This window comes from Lasiodiplodia theobromae (assembly GCF_012971845.1).
Source record: "Lasiodiplodia theobromae strain AM2As chromosome Unknown scaffold_30, whole genome shotgun sequence".
Classification (NCBI taxonomy): Eukaryota; Fungi; Ascomycota; class Dothideomycetes; order Botryosphaeriales; family Botryosphaeriaceae; genus Lasiodiplodia; species Lasiodiplodia theobromae.
The window spans coordinates 332,186-348,145 of NW_023336506.1; the positions used below are offsets into that span (position 1 = coordinate 332,186).

The following is a 15,960-nucleotide window of genomic DNA, read 5'->3' on the forward strand; positions in this document are numbered from 1 at the left end:
AACCCCACCTCAGTCGGCCCCCAACTCGGCTCAGCCTCATATTCAGCTTCAACAAGGCTGCACTGAGTCCAAATCTTCCGTTTATCTTCCACGCCCGACACACCACTTCATCCGAGATTCCAGCTAGCTTTGTGAGCCAGAATGGGGGATCACCAAGAAGACAAGTCTCTCGAGGACATGTGGAGTGAGGCAGCAGATAGCTACCGGAAGGCTACTGGTATGGATCTTCGAGGACCTCCCTTGAAGATTGAAGACGTTTTAAAGAAAATGCGCGATACAAACGACAACCAAAGCAACCGGCAAGCACGCCGAGAAAGTGTCAGGCTGGTTCTGGATCGCATCACAGCTCTCAGCGAATTGATCGCATCAAGCGCATCCCATGTCCGTTCTTCTCTTTTCTTTCCACGGTAAAAATGACTAACTTCACATTCAGGTATTTCCGCCTGGTATACTCTGCTTCACTGCAGTATCCTACCTTGTTGAGACCTGCTGGGAGTACGAAAAACAGCGGGCAGTGATTACAGAGCTCTTTGATGCGATTGCACCGTTCCTGGAGTGCTTCGACATCTACCACAGCTCTGAGCAGCTCCACAAAACCACTGATTCTCGACTCAGCAAAGTCAAGAGGGTGATTCACGAACGCCTGCAATGTTTCATCTGGATATGCACCCACTTCACAAAGAAGTCCAAAGAAGGCAAACTCAAGCGCTTGGCTAAGGCAGCAGTCCGCGCTGACGATGGCGTCTCAGAGAAGTTCGAGGAGATGGAAAGACTCGAGAAGGAGGAGTTGAGATTGCTCCAAACTCTCGGCTTTATCGAAGTCCACGAGATGCACGGCTTCCTCAAGCGTCTGGAAAGTAAGGAGGACCAGGAAGACATGGATCAATGCTTGGACACGATCAAGACTGCCTTGGGCATCGGCGCTACCAAACACAGCTGGCATGACACACAGACTGCCATCTGGAATGACACTGCCGATTCGACCGGAGACTGGCTTTTCAAGAGACAGGACTTCAGGGATTGGGAAAACAGCGGAGCATCCGCAGCCCCTGCCGTGTTTGCGTTAAAAGCCGACGATGGTTATGGCCGAAGCTACCTATGCGCCGCTGTCGTCCATCACCTGCTCAAGCAACGGACCAACGATCCCGATCTCAAAAGACTCGTCGCCTATTACTACTTCAAGAAGGACGAACGGGAGACCAACTCCATGAGAAACGCCTTGCGCGCCATACTATGGCAATTATCCATCAACAAAGTCAACAAGCCATTTGCAAAATTCTTTGCACGGAAGTGTGAACAAGTACAGCACCTGCCCTCATCCAAGACTCACACACTCTGGAAAGATTCCATTTTGGATTACTTGGAGCATTCGCAGGTCAAGAGCAAGGTATTCATCGTCATTGACGGGATAGGGCATGCCACTGAGGGTTATATCGAGTTCTCACGTATTGTCAAAGATGTTTCATCATTCGACAACGGGCGGTCATCCATCAGGTTCCTCCTGACGGGCACAAAGTCTGATCTCGCCGAGCTCAGCAGACACTTTGACACCAAATCTCAAACGACGGAGCTAACCGTCAGTGAGCACAACGAACCAGACCTCCGATCTTTCATCTCGAAGAAGATGGGGGAGATCAGCAGGACATGGGACCAAACGCCCGACAGTGAGGAACTTCAACAGCAAGTCCAAAACGCTCTCCTGGAAAACACCGACGGCGATTACCAGAACCTGAATCTCACTCTCAAAGAAATCAGCAACGCACGAGGAGTGCAGGACATCAGACGGATCATAGAGCCACACGGCCTAAAGGTGTCACGAGAAGAGAGAATCGAGCTCCAGTTAGCCAATATGGAGAAGGCGCTGACATACCATGAGGTCGAAAACCTCAACGAGATTCTTCCCTGGATTGTTCTACCAAAGTACGACTGGCCGACGACGAAGCAATTGAAAGCGGTTCTCTATCTCAAAGACGAGCAAACTCCGTTGAAGTCGGTGCGCAATTTGATAACGGAGAGGTACGCGCCATTGTTAGAAGTCGATGGCATGCTCGTGCGCTCCTATCATACAATGAAGTATTTCAAGAAAGAGAAGAGTGGCCAAGACTCCCGGAAACCCAAAGATGTCACCGCGTGGCAAGACGGTCTTTCGGCGGTGATATCTCCAATCATTGGGTCAGCTTCCCATGGGCCTTCTTGCCCTGTTCATCATCTCGAAGTCGCTATGGTCGAGAAATTCCTCTCGGCTTTCTGTGATGAAGAGGTCTATCGGAAGTTCGGGTTTCAAAAATTCTTTGAAGGTCTCCGAGGCAATCCTGCCAAGAAGATAGGGTTTGATCCGGTGGATGGCCACTCAAGAATCATCCTCAGGTGCTTGCAGGCACTCTGCCCCAAAAGCAAGAAGGGAAAGGCCGAGTCTGAACCTCTCATTGAAATTGCCATTTCGCGACTTCCCTGGCATCTTTCACAAATCCGACCGGAGGAGCTCGCCTGCATCGATGTGAAGAGGAGGAAAAGTATTGGCGGGTTGCTGTTCAGCTTGCTCAAGGACAGGAAGTGCATTGAAGGCTGGCTCACGCCAGACAGAATAGAAAAGGTCCGGCACAAGTGGCTCTATCACCCGTCAAAGCAGAACAAAAGCAGTTTGGCAGGAATAACCCTGCAGTGGTTCAAAGATCCAGAAGTCATTGCTGGGGTCGGTCCTGCCGAAAAGGACGTCATAAACGGGATTATTTACGGCACCAGATGCCTCGGAGACCTTTTTGTCGACACTACCAGGCTCGTTGCCGAAAAATGGCTTCTTTTTCAAGATTGGGATGTTGCCCAAACTTTCTGGTGGGTTTCGGGATTCGTTCAAAGGGTAAGTGGCTCCTATGTCCTTCCATCCCGCACGATTGCGATGCAAGTGTCATTATTACGTTTTGGCCAGAGGTTTTCATCCCTCCGATCCTTGTCAGCGTATTATCTTTGGAGGGAATCGGTGCCAGAAAATTGCAAAAGCTTCAAGGCTTTTCCCGAAAAATAACATATTATGAACTTCGCTAACGATTGTATCACAGAGAACTGAAGGCTCTGAGCAGACCGAGCGCAAGAGTCACGAAGATTCAGAAAAAGTTGCACCATCTCTTGCTGACATCTACAAAGCTCTGGAATATGCGAAATCTGCCATAGGATCCTTCAAGAGCAGTGCGGTAGCGGATATGCGGCTTCTTGATACTCTCATGCGCTTTCAATACTACGACGAAGCCATCGATGAGGCTCATAGCCGCAACCCTGATGGCTGGATGAAACACTGGTGTATCGCACGCAAGAAGCACGTACAAGGCGATAATCCCGCCGCTGTTGCTTCCCTTGATCCTGTGATGCAGAAATTCAGTTCTGATGGACGGCTTCAACAGGACCTCCGAACATCCTGGAAAGAGATCATATATCTTCATGCTGAGATTAATGAGGAAAAAGATCCCCTGCAATGCGCTCTGAACGCATATCAAAAATTCCTCAGGAGCTGTCCAGCTCACTCTGAGACCATCGGGAAGGCAATATCTTGCATGAAGCGCCTGGAGAAATTCTCTGATATCGTCCGACTGCTTGAAGATAGGAAAAACGGGGAACAAAACGGAGGACCGCTTCTCAAGACGCTATTTTTGGATCTTGCCAAATCACCAAGCTTCCATCATGATGTCACTTTTGCAGCGGTAAAAGAGAACAGGCTCGAACTGGTCAAGAAGGCCTACGAGGATTCAGTGGAGGCCTGCGAATCAGGTTCTGAGACTCTGCTCTACCTACGTCACTACTACGGCTTGACGCTATGGTATCAGAAGGATAGAGAATGGGAGGACACCAGGAAAGCGATTGAGATCTGGGAGCGGAACGTCTTCGACGATGACATCCCGCCGGGCTCGCACATCCAGCGCATCACCTCGTTCAAGCTGTCCTCGGTATACCTACAGCTCGCCAGGAACCACCAGTTCAACAAGACGCCTGCTGGCTGGTTTTACGTTTCCAAGCTGGAAACGCTCGTCCAGCGCAAGTGCGGGGAATTCCAGTGGACTGGGTCCGAGGAGGTCTTGCTCGCCCGCGCCTATCACCTCGCCAAGCAGGACACCAAGGATGGGGGTTTCGCCGAAAAGCTGGGCGAAAACGCCATGAGGCTCGCGGCTAAGCACGTCGGTCCTGCGCTGAACATCCTCTGGGACGCTGATCCGGAAAAGGACTGGGAAGGGTACACCTCGCTTTCCAACACGCTCGGCCACATGGACGATGACGCCAACGCCCTTGCTGCCAAGTTCCTCATCGGTCCCCTGGAAAGAGAAGGGGTGAGTCCGGACGCTACGCACGAGGTTGCCGAGATAAGGTATCTCAGAGGACGCCTGAAGTCGTCCTGCGACAACTGCGAATATCCGTGGACGAACGTAAGCGATATGCACATCTGCCGGGACTGCATCCGAACCATCTTCTGTGCGGACTGTGTGCATAAACTGAAAAGTCCGGATGACTCTATCGAGCAGCGCCTGTGCGATCAAAGTCACGAGTTTTTGGTGGTGCCAAAAGTCGAAGCGGTGCCCATGGACTACGTCCGCGTGGGAAATGAGCTGAAGAAGATTGAGGACTGGAAACAAGATGTCAAATCGAAATACTGCGTTTGAAGTCACTTTTTTTTTTTTTTGGCAGAGAGATGGTCAACGCGTTGGCGCAACTTGCTTGTCTCTAGTCGAACTGATTTATATTCGGGTTTCTAACGTTCTTGAATAGATCTAGCTGCTGTTTGCTTGTGTGTAATATCTTTTTAGAAATTGATTATATTGTTGCTTCTGTATTTAGCATTCTCTAATCAGCCTTTACCGTGCTATGTGCACACTTTCTTCTGCAACGCCAAGTACTTCCAAAGGCCACTCTTCTTCCTTCCACGATAAGTGTGGAAACCCATTCATATTCCCCGCGCAGTTAAAAAGTCAAAATCAGCTCCCTCATCTGCCTGATTCACAGACCTATCATACAGGGCTCTATAGCCCCTCCTCACCTGCCTCGGCTTTCCCGCAGCCGTCGCGTCCACAGCCTCGGCCTCTTCCCGCTTCCTCTCCATCTCCTTCCTCTCCTCGATCCTGGCGCGGATCTCGTCGTTGCCCAGCAGAACGTCCAGCCGGCGGCCCTCCAGGTCGACCCTCACGACGTCGCCGTCCCTGACGATGCCCAGCACGCTCTCGAGCTCCTTCGCCTCGGGGCTGACGTGCAGCACGACGGTGCCGCCGGCGGTGCCCGACATGCGGCCGTCGCTGACGCGCACCATGTCGGCGACGCCCTCGCGGGCCAGCTTGCGCGGGATGGGCAGCAGGCCGGCCTCGGGCATGCCCGGGTGGCCGCGCGGGCCGATGTTCTGCAGCACCAGCACCGAGTCGCGCGTGACGGGCAGCGCCGGGTCGTCGATGCGGCGTGCCAGGTCGGCGGCGTCGGCGAAGACGCAGGCGGGCCCGCTGTGCTGCAGCAGCCGTCGGTCCTTGGACGCCGACGCCTTCATGACGGCGCCGCGCGGCGCGAGGTTGCCCGTCAGCACGACGAGCGACGACGCCGCGTACAGCGGGTCCGAGAGCGGCCGCACGATCTGGCTGGATGCGGCGAAGGGGCGGAAGCCCGACGAGTCGAGGGCTTCTCCCAGGGTGGCGCCGGTGATGGTGCGGGCAGAGAGGTGCAAGAGCGGGCGCAGTTGGTGCAGCAGGGCGGGCATGCCGCCCGCGTTGTGGAAGTCGGTCATGTAGTTGGCGCCGGAGGGTTTGAGGTCGACGAGCAGCGGGGTGCGGCGGCCCACGGCGTCGAAGTCTGCCAGGGTGATGGTGCCTGCCAGGGTTGGGTGCCGGTTGATGATGGCCAGCAGGTGCACGACGGCGTTGGTAGAGCCGCCAATGGCCTGCAGGACAGTGATGGCGTTGAGAAAGGACTCGCGCGTCAGCACATCAGTGGGCAGGAGGGGGAGCCGGTCCTTGTTGGTGGCTGCGAAGACGGCGTTCTTGCCCGTCTCCTCGGCGATACGCAGCCGCGCGGCAGACACGGCGGGTGCAGTGGCGCCCCGAAGTGGCATCAAGCCGAGGGCGGCAGTGATGCATGCCATGGTGCTGGCGGTTCCCATGACACCGCACGTGCCGGACTAGCCTTTGTTAGTTGAATCACTTTCTCTTCCAACCCCTCGGCTACCTTTCTTTCTTGATCTCTCCGTCTCTCATCTTAGTCTGCCAAAAGAAGAGGGAGAAAAGGCGGAAAAAGTGCAAAAGGAAATCAGCATACCGTCGGCGCCAGCTCATCATTTACCCCCGCAATCTCCTCGACATCCATCTCCCCAGCCCTATACGCGGCCCAATTGCTCCTGCAATCCGTGCATGCCCCAACCCTCACGCCGCGATGACTGCCTGGCATCATCGGCCCCGTGACGAGCGGCAAGGCGGGGCACTTGGCGGCCGAGATGGCGCCCATGAGTTGGGCAGGGACCGTCTTGTCGCAGCCGCCGATGGTGACGACGGCGTCGAGCGGCTGCGCGCGGATCATCTCCTCGGTGTCGACGCTCATCAGGTTCCGCAGGAACATGGACGTCGGGCTCGCGAACGACTCGTGCAGCGAAATGGTCGGGAAGTCGACGGGCAGGCCGCCGGCCAGCTGGATCCCACGCTTCAGCGCCTCGACCAGCTGCGGCGCGTTGGCGTGGCACGGGTTGAAGCCCGACCCCGTGTTGACGATGCCGATGACGGGCCGCGATAATGCGTCCTCGCCGTAGCCGGCGGCTTTGATGAATGCTTTGCGCAGGAAGAGCGAGAAGTGTGCATCGCCGTACGCCGTTAGGCCCTGGCGGAGTCCTGTCGAAGTGGGGAGTGGCTGGCTGAGGTCGTAGTCTGATAGGAGGGAGGCGACATCTTTAGATGGGTTTGACATTTCTTCGTTGTTTTTGACCCTTCTTGTGTGTGGTTGAGTTTTGTTTCTGCCGTGGATTCGTAATCGCCCGGCGCGTCGTAGGCCAATTCACTCCAGCATGACGCGATTGCGGGGCAGGGATGGCTTAAGTAGCTCTTTTTCCGTCATCGCCTTTTCCGCCGTCACCCCCGCATCTAGAGTGGGGCAGCATTATAATCTATTACCTGTGAGTGGATGGACGCCTTTACCTCATCAATGACATACAAAGACATGAATTCCGCCCTCACGCGTGCTCTTGCATCTTTTCCCCACCGCCCTCTCTTGCCGCTGCATCTTGCGCGTTTCCTCGCGCCTCCGCTTCCGCCATCTCGAGTGCCGCCTTCTCATCAGCCGTCAGGTCGCTCGTCGCCGGCTTTAGTTTGACGAAGCCGACCATCAGCACCTGCGCGAGGCCGGCCATGGCCACCTCCAGCCAGAAGACCGCCTTGTAGCTCTTCATCAGGCCTAGGTCGGCCGTGTTCGATGCAGTCACATCTGCGAACCCGAGGAAGATGGCGATACTGAGCTGCACGAGTGTGTTGATGAGCGCGCCCGCGAGTCCTTGCCGCTTCAACGGCAGGCTGGTCGTGAACTGTTGCAGATTGGTGTCAGCAACTCGTATCAAGCAGGGCAATACGTCTGACTTACGAAGACGTTCGTCACGGTGAAGGTGAGATCAATTGCGATGGTGGCGCAAATCATGCTGGGGAAAGTGTAGGCCCAGTAGTTGGCGCCGTGCGGTGCGATTGCGAAGAGCAGAGGGGCAATGATCCACGCGAGGCCCGCTAAGATGATGATGCCAGTGCCAGGAATGCGGTGGAGGACCAGTCCGCCAACAGTCGAGATGATGCACCCCCCGAGAGCCATGGGTGTGAACCATGCTACGAGCTGGAGTGGCTCGCCTCCCATGATGTTAGTCATGTAGAACGTCGTGTAAAGCAGAAAAACCCCCAGGCTTCCGTACGAGAAGAGCAATGCGGCGCAGAGCGGCTTCATGTACTTGACATCGAAGATGTCGAATGGAAGGAGCGGCTGCTCTGCAACCCAACCCTCAACGTAGACGGCCGCCGCCAAGAGCAGCACGCCGACGATGAGGAGAACGTAAATGTAGGGGGTGGCCCAGCCATGTGGAGCGTTGGAGCTGTCGGTGATGGCGTATACGACAAGGACGAGGCCGACCGATATCAATATGGCGCCCCACCAATCCATTTTTATACCCATGCCCTTACGATCCTCTCTGTCGGACGGGATGGCGAAGTAAGCGACAACGGCGGTGCTGAGGGAGAGGATAGTTCCGATGAAGAAATACCATCGCCATGTTGTAAACTGAGCGGCGATGCCAGCGAAGAAAATGCCACAGTAGAATCCTAGAGGGGCCATTGCGCCGTAGATGGCAAATACCATGTTTTTCCGTGGTCCAGGGCGATAGTAGCTTCCGAGCAGCATGAGGCCAGTGGGGAGATAGGCAGCGGGGCCCAGGCCGCCCAGTGCACGGCAGATATCCATCATGAGCTCGTTCTGGGACCAGCCGGCAATGAATGACCAGATGGTGAACCAGGCGATACCACCGACATAGACCGGATAGCCACCATGCATGTCCTTGTTCTGTCAGCACCCTTCGACAACAATCGACGGAGCAGATAGCACTCACACCCAAGCGCCCGAATGTAAGCAGGAAACAAGCAATAACAAGCGAGAAAGCGTTTGCAGGCCAGGTTTTGGAGGTCGAAGGGATGTTGAGTTCCTTTACCACGGTGGGCAGAATCACATCGAAGCCAGACACGAAGTATTCCTGGAACACATCAGGATTTGAGTCGCAGACGCTGCCGGAGTGCTACCAACCGTAAGCCCTTGGGACATGGTCACCGAGTAGACGAATCCGATCTCCGACCAGATCGAAGGGAGCTTGTCCGGCCGTTGTCTACCAAGGCGTTCCAGACGAGCTTCCTCGGATTCGCCCTCAAGGGTAGATGGTGTCATTTTGGGCGTGGCATTTGAAAAGTCAGGAGGTCCCTTGGGCCTTTCTTGCATGTCAGTGAGGGGAAGATGGGCCATTTCGCGATGACGCAGCTTACTTGGGACCATCAGGCTGAGGACTTGCAGCAGCCATTTTCGTCACCCGGTAAGAATCGGGAATGAGGGTAAGGATAAGCAGGACAGAATAGTATTGGAGCGAAAGGTATTTGTACAGCAGTCATGGGTAGGACGATGGATTAAAAATCATTTAACGAGTCAAACGCAGAATGACGACCGCTAAGCCGTTGTGGGAGCGGTGTACAGCGAGGAATCAGCAAAGTTGGCCTGAACATGACGACCTGGCGGTATTTGGCCGTCATTGCGGGATGGAAAGGAATCGCTTAGCAAATCGGCCGTCATGGCAAGGGCGTGAGGGAAACCGACAGCGAGCGAATGGCGAGGCGCAGGCAACTCGCGGCGTCCGTGGTCTCCGGCGCCGGAAACTCGGCGGCATGCACATGTAGAACGCTGCAGTCGGGCTAGCGCCTGGGCACGTGTTCGACGCAGCTGCTCTCGTCGTCGTGGTGTTTGAGACGGTCTTCGTCGAAGCTGCCGCCTCGACTACGTAACCCGCCGCTAAAAACGCCCGCTAACCATTCGCGACTAGCGCCAAAACTCTGCCTACAAAAACTTCGCGCGCCCTGGAACCCTTCTTTCCTCCTCATCATCAGTCAGGTAAAAAATTACCTATCGAGGCTTCGCTACGGCGACTTGCTGAGTGTCAGTCCTGTTCTCTGTGACTTTCGTTCCGTTCCCGGCCTCGTTGAGCGACGCGTCCGTCTTTCCTACCAATCGCGTGCAGTCCGTTCAATGGACCGTGGTTGTGGGATGGCCGCTACACCGCTGAACGCAAATGAAGATTTTTGCGACGCGCTTTGTTGCAATCGCGTCCTGTGTCAGCGTCGCAATCTGCGCAGTGCCATGATTTGCCAAGAATTGGCTCGCATTGCTCAATAAGCACCATGCCGCCATTTTGCTCGCTGTCGCAAATGCTTCGCGGCAGGCATTTGTGCTGCAAGACTGTAGAGAAATGCGCCCACCAGCGTCCGACGATATGAAATTTGATAAAGGAGCCCGCTCATGAAAGCGGGTCAATACACACAATCACAGAAGGCCAAAAATTCATTTCATGCATATCCATTGTGTATCTGGTATCAAGTACGCAGCGATCGGAACGACTACGCTACGCAAAGCCCAACGGACTGCACACCCTGCCAATGCACCACTCTAGTAGAGGCGCTTGGGAGGAGACATGGTAGCCTTGATGGTAAGGCTACCAACGTTCTGCCAGCCCTTCTTCAGCAGGGAAACGAGGTAGTTGATGGCAAGCATGATGTTGCCAATCAGCTCATCCTCGGTCATCTCGACGTTGCCGACGGCGACACCCATGCAGAGAACCTTCTTCAGCTGGAACTTGATGGTGGACTTGACCTCGGTGATCTTGTCCGACAGGTTCTCAGCGTGCGAGACGGGCGTAGGGAACTTGCCGGCTGTCCATCTTGTCAGTGCATGCCATCGATTGCTTTTTGCTGCGAAAGCTTACCCTTGGAGAGACCGGGACCCAGGAGACGGGGAATCTGCTTGATCAAAGTGTCGGAAGCGATGAAAGCATCGTACTTGCGAGCGAGCTTCTTGATCAGCTTCTTGTTCTTGTTCAGCTTCTTCAGGTCATCGGCGCTCATGGCGTCAACACCACCGTGCTTGGCACGGTCAATGTCGTGCTGGTCACCGAGAATGCTAATCCACAGTCAGCGCCGCATCTTTCTACCCCCTCTCCGCATTGTCCCCACGGGAATCGCCGCTTTGAAAGTATCGTGGGAGGAAGTCGTACCAGATGGCCATGTTGGGGCGGGGGACCTTGGGGAGCTTGACGGTGCCCGAGAAACGCTTGTCACGCTGGGGGTCATCTGTGGCGAGTTAGCGGACGTCTTCAGCGCCCAAGGGTGGATCGAGACATACAGTTCTTGAGACCAATCTGGAGCTCAACGGTCTCCAGGAAGTTCCTCTTCTTGGTCTCGTTGGAGTACTCAAGGAGCTCCTTGACGTTGGTGCGCTGCGGGTTGGCTTAGTAAATGCGGTTCGTTGTAGGCGCGCTGGCTCAGGCGGGAACGAGGCTGCTTACCACGCCGGCGACGGTGATCTTAGACATGATGAATGACCGTCTTCCAAGAAACCTGTGGGGTCTTTTGGTGAGGACTAGGCGCAGGTGTCGTTGTTGGAGGCGGAAAAGTTCGCGGCGCGCAGTGAAGTCGCCCACCCGAGTGTGGGCGGCGGCCGTAAGCGAGCGCTTGCCCGATTCGGACTAGCTCAGAGGCCGGGGATGCTCGCATCTCGTGCTCCTCTCGCCTTGATCTCTCTCTACTCTTTTGTCGACAAGACGCCTTACTTTTCCACTCGTCGAGAAGACTCGCACTCCAACACCAGGGCCAACTCCTGCGCGTTGCTTCCACTTTCGGACATCTCCTCCCGAACCACCTTGAATCCGCATTTCTCGAAGGCGCGTCTTGCCGACTTATTTTTCGCCCACACAACGACGGTGTACCTAGCACTGGTTGTTGTGCTGCTGGCGATGGCATGCTCGATGAGCTTTTGAGCTACTCCCTGGCCGCGCGCAGCCGGCATGATGAACATGCCGCTAAAGTGATAATGCGGCAACTCATCCTGCATCCATGGAGATGCATTCGCCGACAGCTCTTCCCGGTCCTCCTGGTGCATCCTGACTAAGACAAGCTGCCCGAGCCACTCATGATGCAGGACCTGGCGCACGTCGAGATGATCCGGGTCTGTGCTTGGGATGGCGACGAATGTGGTGGCCTGCGGATTTGTGAGACGGCTCTCCCAAACGTCCCAGGCGAACTGCAGCTCCCGCTCGTACGTCGAACTAAAAGCTTCCGGGGCGCTTTTGAGAGAGAAAAGCCGGAACTGCTTCTGGCGGTCGATGAGATGATCCCATATCGACTTTTCAAGGTAGCGTTTGGGCAGCGTAGTCACGGCGACGGCCATCGGGTGCCGACGCTTCTGGGCACTACGACGGATGGTGAAGCTGCGGACAGCCGGATGATGGCCCTGACGTAAATTCAGCCCGTGTCTCATCGGCAACCGTGGCTGGGTTACGGAATGGTTTGGAGGAGGTCGGCTTGATTACGCGAAGCGCGGCTGCGTGTGACCGCGCGGCTGAAGCGTGACCCTGGCGCATGCTTGCCCTCTCGCAGGCTTGCACCCGTCACAAGGCTACCGCGTCAAGCTACCCTCCGCTGCAACACCTGTTAAATCTCCTGTGCCATCCGAACCGCATCTCCACTCTCCCTGCTTGGCATTGCGTGCGATCAGAATGGCCGAGAACAGCAACCACCTGCAACTACCAGGAGCTGAACCACAGCGCCATCTGCCCTCCTTCTATCGCAGCCTTGACAACGAAGAACTCTTGCACAAAATTAGAGATCTCGACGACCCCAGGGAATTCCACCGCCTCCAAGCCGAGGTCCTGCTCCCCACGAGTCGCAACTTCTTCGTCGACTTTGGCGATGACCATGCCTGGTGTGCTTTCGATCTCAGTGACGACGCACTGAAGGCGCTTTTGAGCAGACCGAGGCCGTCGAACCTTTACGGAAGATGGATTAACATTTGGGTGCCGTACAAGCAAAAAGATATCATCGGGGTGAGCACTAGTCCGTCTTGTTTCCATCTCGTCCCTCCAGCAGCTCACGTGCTCTCCAGACGCTTGCAAAACATTACGACTTTTCGCCCCGCCTTTATGGAATAATGAAGTCAGAGCCTTTCCCTAACGCTTCCAGGCACCCGGACTCAAAGCACAGCTCTTCTCTATGGGAAAGAAAATTCCGACATCCCATGCAACGTACACGCAATACGCCGAACAGCGTGGCCAACAGTTTTACATCAGGAATCGACCCGGGAGGCCAGTCGGGAATAAATATATCCGACGGCACCTTCGACGATGACCTTTCCAAGATGATCAGTCACTACCGCCTCATCGACGAAGTATGGCATTGGTCCACCGTTGACGAAGGGCGCCGGTACGTGAGCTTGGGCTACAATTCTCTGCACAGCACCTCAGGCAGCAAAGACCCATCGAAACCGCTGGACAACAAGCCAATCGACACGGAGCGTGGCGATTTACCCGAAGGAAAGCGTGTATGGAGTTGGCTGGTGCTGTGCGAAGATAAGACTGTCCTCAATATCCACGAAGACCCCTACCCTGAAAAACACGGCTTTTACGACTGGGAGGAGCTTGCCACACTCTACTCTATCCGTCGCAACCTCCTCAACGTGTTCCGCAACCTCTCCAAATGCTTCGACATCAGCCGCTCCGCCGCCATTGCCGTGCTGCCCATCCGGCGCCGCATTGGCGACAGCGAGGAGGAGCGCGCGCACCGGCCGAGCGACGCGCCGGGCTTGCTCTTCTACAACCTGTTCGACGATTGGTATTCAACCTACAGCCTGGTCGCACGGCGTGAGCACAAGTACGCCGCCGCGCTGGACCGGCTACGTGCCGACATGATGCAGAAGGCGGAGCTGGTACACGTCGAGCGCCTGCACCGTATCGGCCGCCAGTTGTCGGTGCTGAAGCGCATGTACCAGAGTTACGAGGTCATCATCGACCGCGTGCTCGAGAAGCAGGAGACCACGCTCGCCAGCCTCAAGAATTCGCACATTCTCTCGCCTCTGGATGAAGGGAACAGCAGCATGCTCGATGACGGATCATACTGCGCTAGCAGCAATGCGCACCGGATAGACGAGGATGTGAGCATGCTGGGCGTGGCACTAAGCTCAGCCGCGAGGGCGAGGTTCAAGCGCTTGAAATACCGGACCAGGCTGTATGCTATCAGCGAGATCGAGGAATGCCTGAGCCAGAAGGAGAGCTTGGTCATGATGGTACGTCCTTTAATCACGCCGCTTGAGACATTGCTAATGCCAGCTCCTACGCAAACAGAACTTCAACCTCATCGCCATCAAGGAATCACTCTCGGTCGAGCGACTGACACGGGTGACGTTGCTGCTCGCAAAGGCGACGCTTCTCTTCATGCCCGTCTCCATCATGGCTGCCTATTTTTCTTGCCAATTCAACGACCAGGAGTTCACCGTCGCCGAGTTCTGGACCTGGTTCGGCATTGTTCTCGCCGTCAGCATAGTCTGCATCTTCATCTTCAGCGTCGTGTCCGGCACCATGGAGGGCAAAATGCTGTACCGCAGCTTTAGCCGCGCCGTAATGGACATCACCCAGGCGTGGTGGGGCAGAAGAAAGGACAAAAGGGCAAACAGAAGGAATGGTGACGACGTTGGGGGTGGCGGTGAAAGAGGAGGAGGGGGAGGGAGTGGGTTGGGATTCGAGGAGGAGATGAAGGTTCTATGAGAGAGACATTGTCGCTAAGACGATGCGATGATTGGAGGGAATGGTGGGTTGTTTGTGGCGTTTGTTCACGACTCATGACGATACGACAAGACAGCAAAAAAGGGATGAGCGAGGTCGGCTATCTGCACATCGACCTTCTCAAACGCCTACGGATCTTTTCGGCATTTCAGGCATTCGTACTCAAGTTTCATGTCCAGAAGCCGCTCTCACGCATTTCGATAAGGGTCTTGACTCTGGCGAACATTTGGTCTCAGCCATGGCACAGCACAGCATAGCATAGCATAGCATAGCATAGCAAGCGTAGTAGCATGTTGTTTTCGAGGGAGCCAAAGGCCCAATTGTATTGACCCTTTCTACGGATGCAAGAGATACAGGACAACTGCCTATTCTGATCATTCACATCACAGCCTAGGAAAGATCGGCGAGTTCCGCATCACATGTTTCGCGTCTACGTTTCGGAGGGGTAGAAGGGAGAAGAAACAAGACGCGACAGGCGGAAAAATAGTCCTGACGAGAAGAAAAAAGCAAGGCGCCGCGCGTTTCTGCACTGCAGCAGAGCATTCTGTGACGCGCCAGTATCTACGCGCGTATCCGTAACCGAGAGATCAGACCAACGGGAGAACCTTAAAACACGAGTGGCGGGTGAAAATCATAAACGATAGACACGCATACACGAGGCAACGAGAACACAGACACCCGAGACCCACGATCAAACAGACAAAATGCATCCACAATTCTTCCGTCGTTTCCGTACACCACAAGCGCCCCACGGTAAGCGGACGGAGAAACTGTAGATTCGCCGTCCGCTGCGTTCGAAGATATGCAAATGTTTACGTAGAAGCCATTCTGTAGGCGAAAATCGCAAACGGTGGCCCCCAGGGGCCAATCAATACGCGACGGCGAACCTGCGAGCAGGCGGCGCGGCCGATCCCTAGCTTGCCACATCGCAGACCCGAGATACTGAATATCATGGTCGTCGCCACACTCGCTTCCTTCGACCAGCGTTCCCCCTCTCCTGTCCCCACCTCGTTGACGGCCTCAGTGGGGACAGGAGTCGCAAGGTGAAGGGTGGAAATTTGGACGATGGCGAAGGGCGAAGCGGGAAAATATCTTTCGGCGAAGTCGAGTTTCGCATTCAATGGGCAACATGAAAATAGACGTCATCACATGAAACCATACTGGTAGTTCAACACCAACGTCGAGCGGCACTTACTTCACTACTGTATTGGACTTTCAATGCAGCCATCAGTAGCATGCACGAAAAGATCAAAATCGATGTTATTTGAAACGTCTTCCTATAAGACGCTCAATCCAAGACACATAATCCAGAAGACCGAATCAAACGCATGATCCAATGCCCCCACAACCCCTCCCCCACACACATGCATTGAAACAATGAGAGAAACAGACTGTGGAGACAGTAGTGGCGGCAACGAAGAAGTGGAATTTTTTGGGTGATGATATAACGCTGAAAAGGACCGGGAGAATTAGATAATTAGCTACTTGGCATGCGCGTGGTTGTGTTGACGACGACAACGTGATGATAGAGAGTCATGTCAACATTGTCACCGTTTCCCACTTTCCCCCATCTTCATTTCTCGCTCTTAGCTCCCTCCATCGTGCGTGAGAAAGAAGACGACAAA

The 15,960-nt window shown here is 55.0% G+C and overlaps 5 protein-coding genes across 5 annotated transcripts; 2 read left to right on the forward strand and 3 right to left on the reverse strand.

Moving 5' to 3' along the window:
* Positions 1 to 141: 141 nt before the first annotated feature.
* Positions 142 to 4,643, forward strand: LTHEOB_9162 (Neutral amino acid permease; the record flags this gene model as incomplete). Its single annotated transcript, XM_035518720.1, has 3 exons — positions 142 to 381; positions 434 to 2,857; positions 3,057 to 4,643. The coding sequence occupies 3 exons, from the start codon at positions 142 to 144 to the stop codon at positions 4,641 to 4,643; spliced, it is 4,251 nt and encodes a 1,416-aa protein (XP_035369192.1).
* Positions 4,644 to 4,924: 281 nt separating this feature from the next.
* On the reverse strand, positions 4,925 to 6,912 carry LTHEOB_9163 (Dihydroxy acid dehydratase; the record flags this gene model as incomplete). Its single annotated transcript, XM_035518721.1, has 2 exons — positions 4,925 to 6,136; positions 6,274 to 6,912. 2 exons carry the CDS (start codon positions 6,910 to 6,912, stop codon positions 4,925 to 4,927), a joined length of 1,851 nt encoding a protein of 616 aa, XP_035369193.1.
* A 262-nt stretch (positions 6,913 to 7,174) lies between these two features.
* Positions 7,175 to 9,040, reverse strand: LTHEOB_9164 (MFS transporter; the record flags this gene model as incomplete). The annotated part of the gene is made up of 5 exons (XM_035518722.1): positions 7,175 to 7,522; positions 7,579 to 8,535; positions 8,582 to 8,722; positions 8,773 to 8,950; positions 9,006 to 9,040. 5 exons carry the CDS (start codon positions 9,038 to 9,040, stop codon positions 7,175 to 7,177), a joined length of 1,659 nt encoding a protein of 552 aa, XP_035369194.1.
* A 1,133-nt stretch (positions 9,041 to 10,173) lies between these two features.
* Positions 10,174 to 11,949, reverse strand: LTHEOB_9165 (60s ribosomal protein l10a; the record flags this gene model as incomplete). The annotated part of the gene is made up of 6 exons (XM_035518723.1): positions 10,174 to 10,436; positions 10,490 to 10,683; positions 10,778 to 10,853; positions 10,906 to 10,999; positions 11,069 to 11,120; positions 11,333 to 11,949. The coding sequence occupies 6 exons, from the start codon at positions 11,947 to 11,949 to the stop codon at positions 10,174 to 10,176; spliced, it is 1,296 nt and encodes a 431-aa protein (XP_035369195.1).
* A 328-nt stretch (positions 11,950 to 12,277) lies between these two features.
* Positions 12,278 to 14,317, forward strand: LTHEOB_9166 (Adp-ribosylation factor protein; the record flags this gene model as incomplete). The annotated part of the gene is made up of 3 exons (XM_035518724.1): positions 12,278 to 12,604; positions 12,664 to 13,839; positions 13,898 to 14,317. 3 exons carry the CDS (start codon positions 12,278 to 12,280, stop codon positions 14,315 to 14,317), a joined length of 1,923 nt encoding a protein of 640 aa, XP_035369196.1.
* Between the last annotated feature and the right edge of the window lie 1,643 nt (positions 14,318 to 15,960).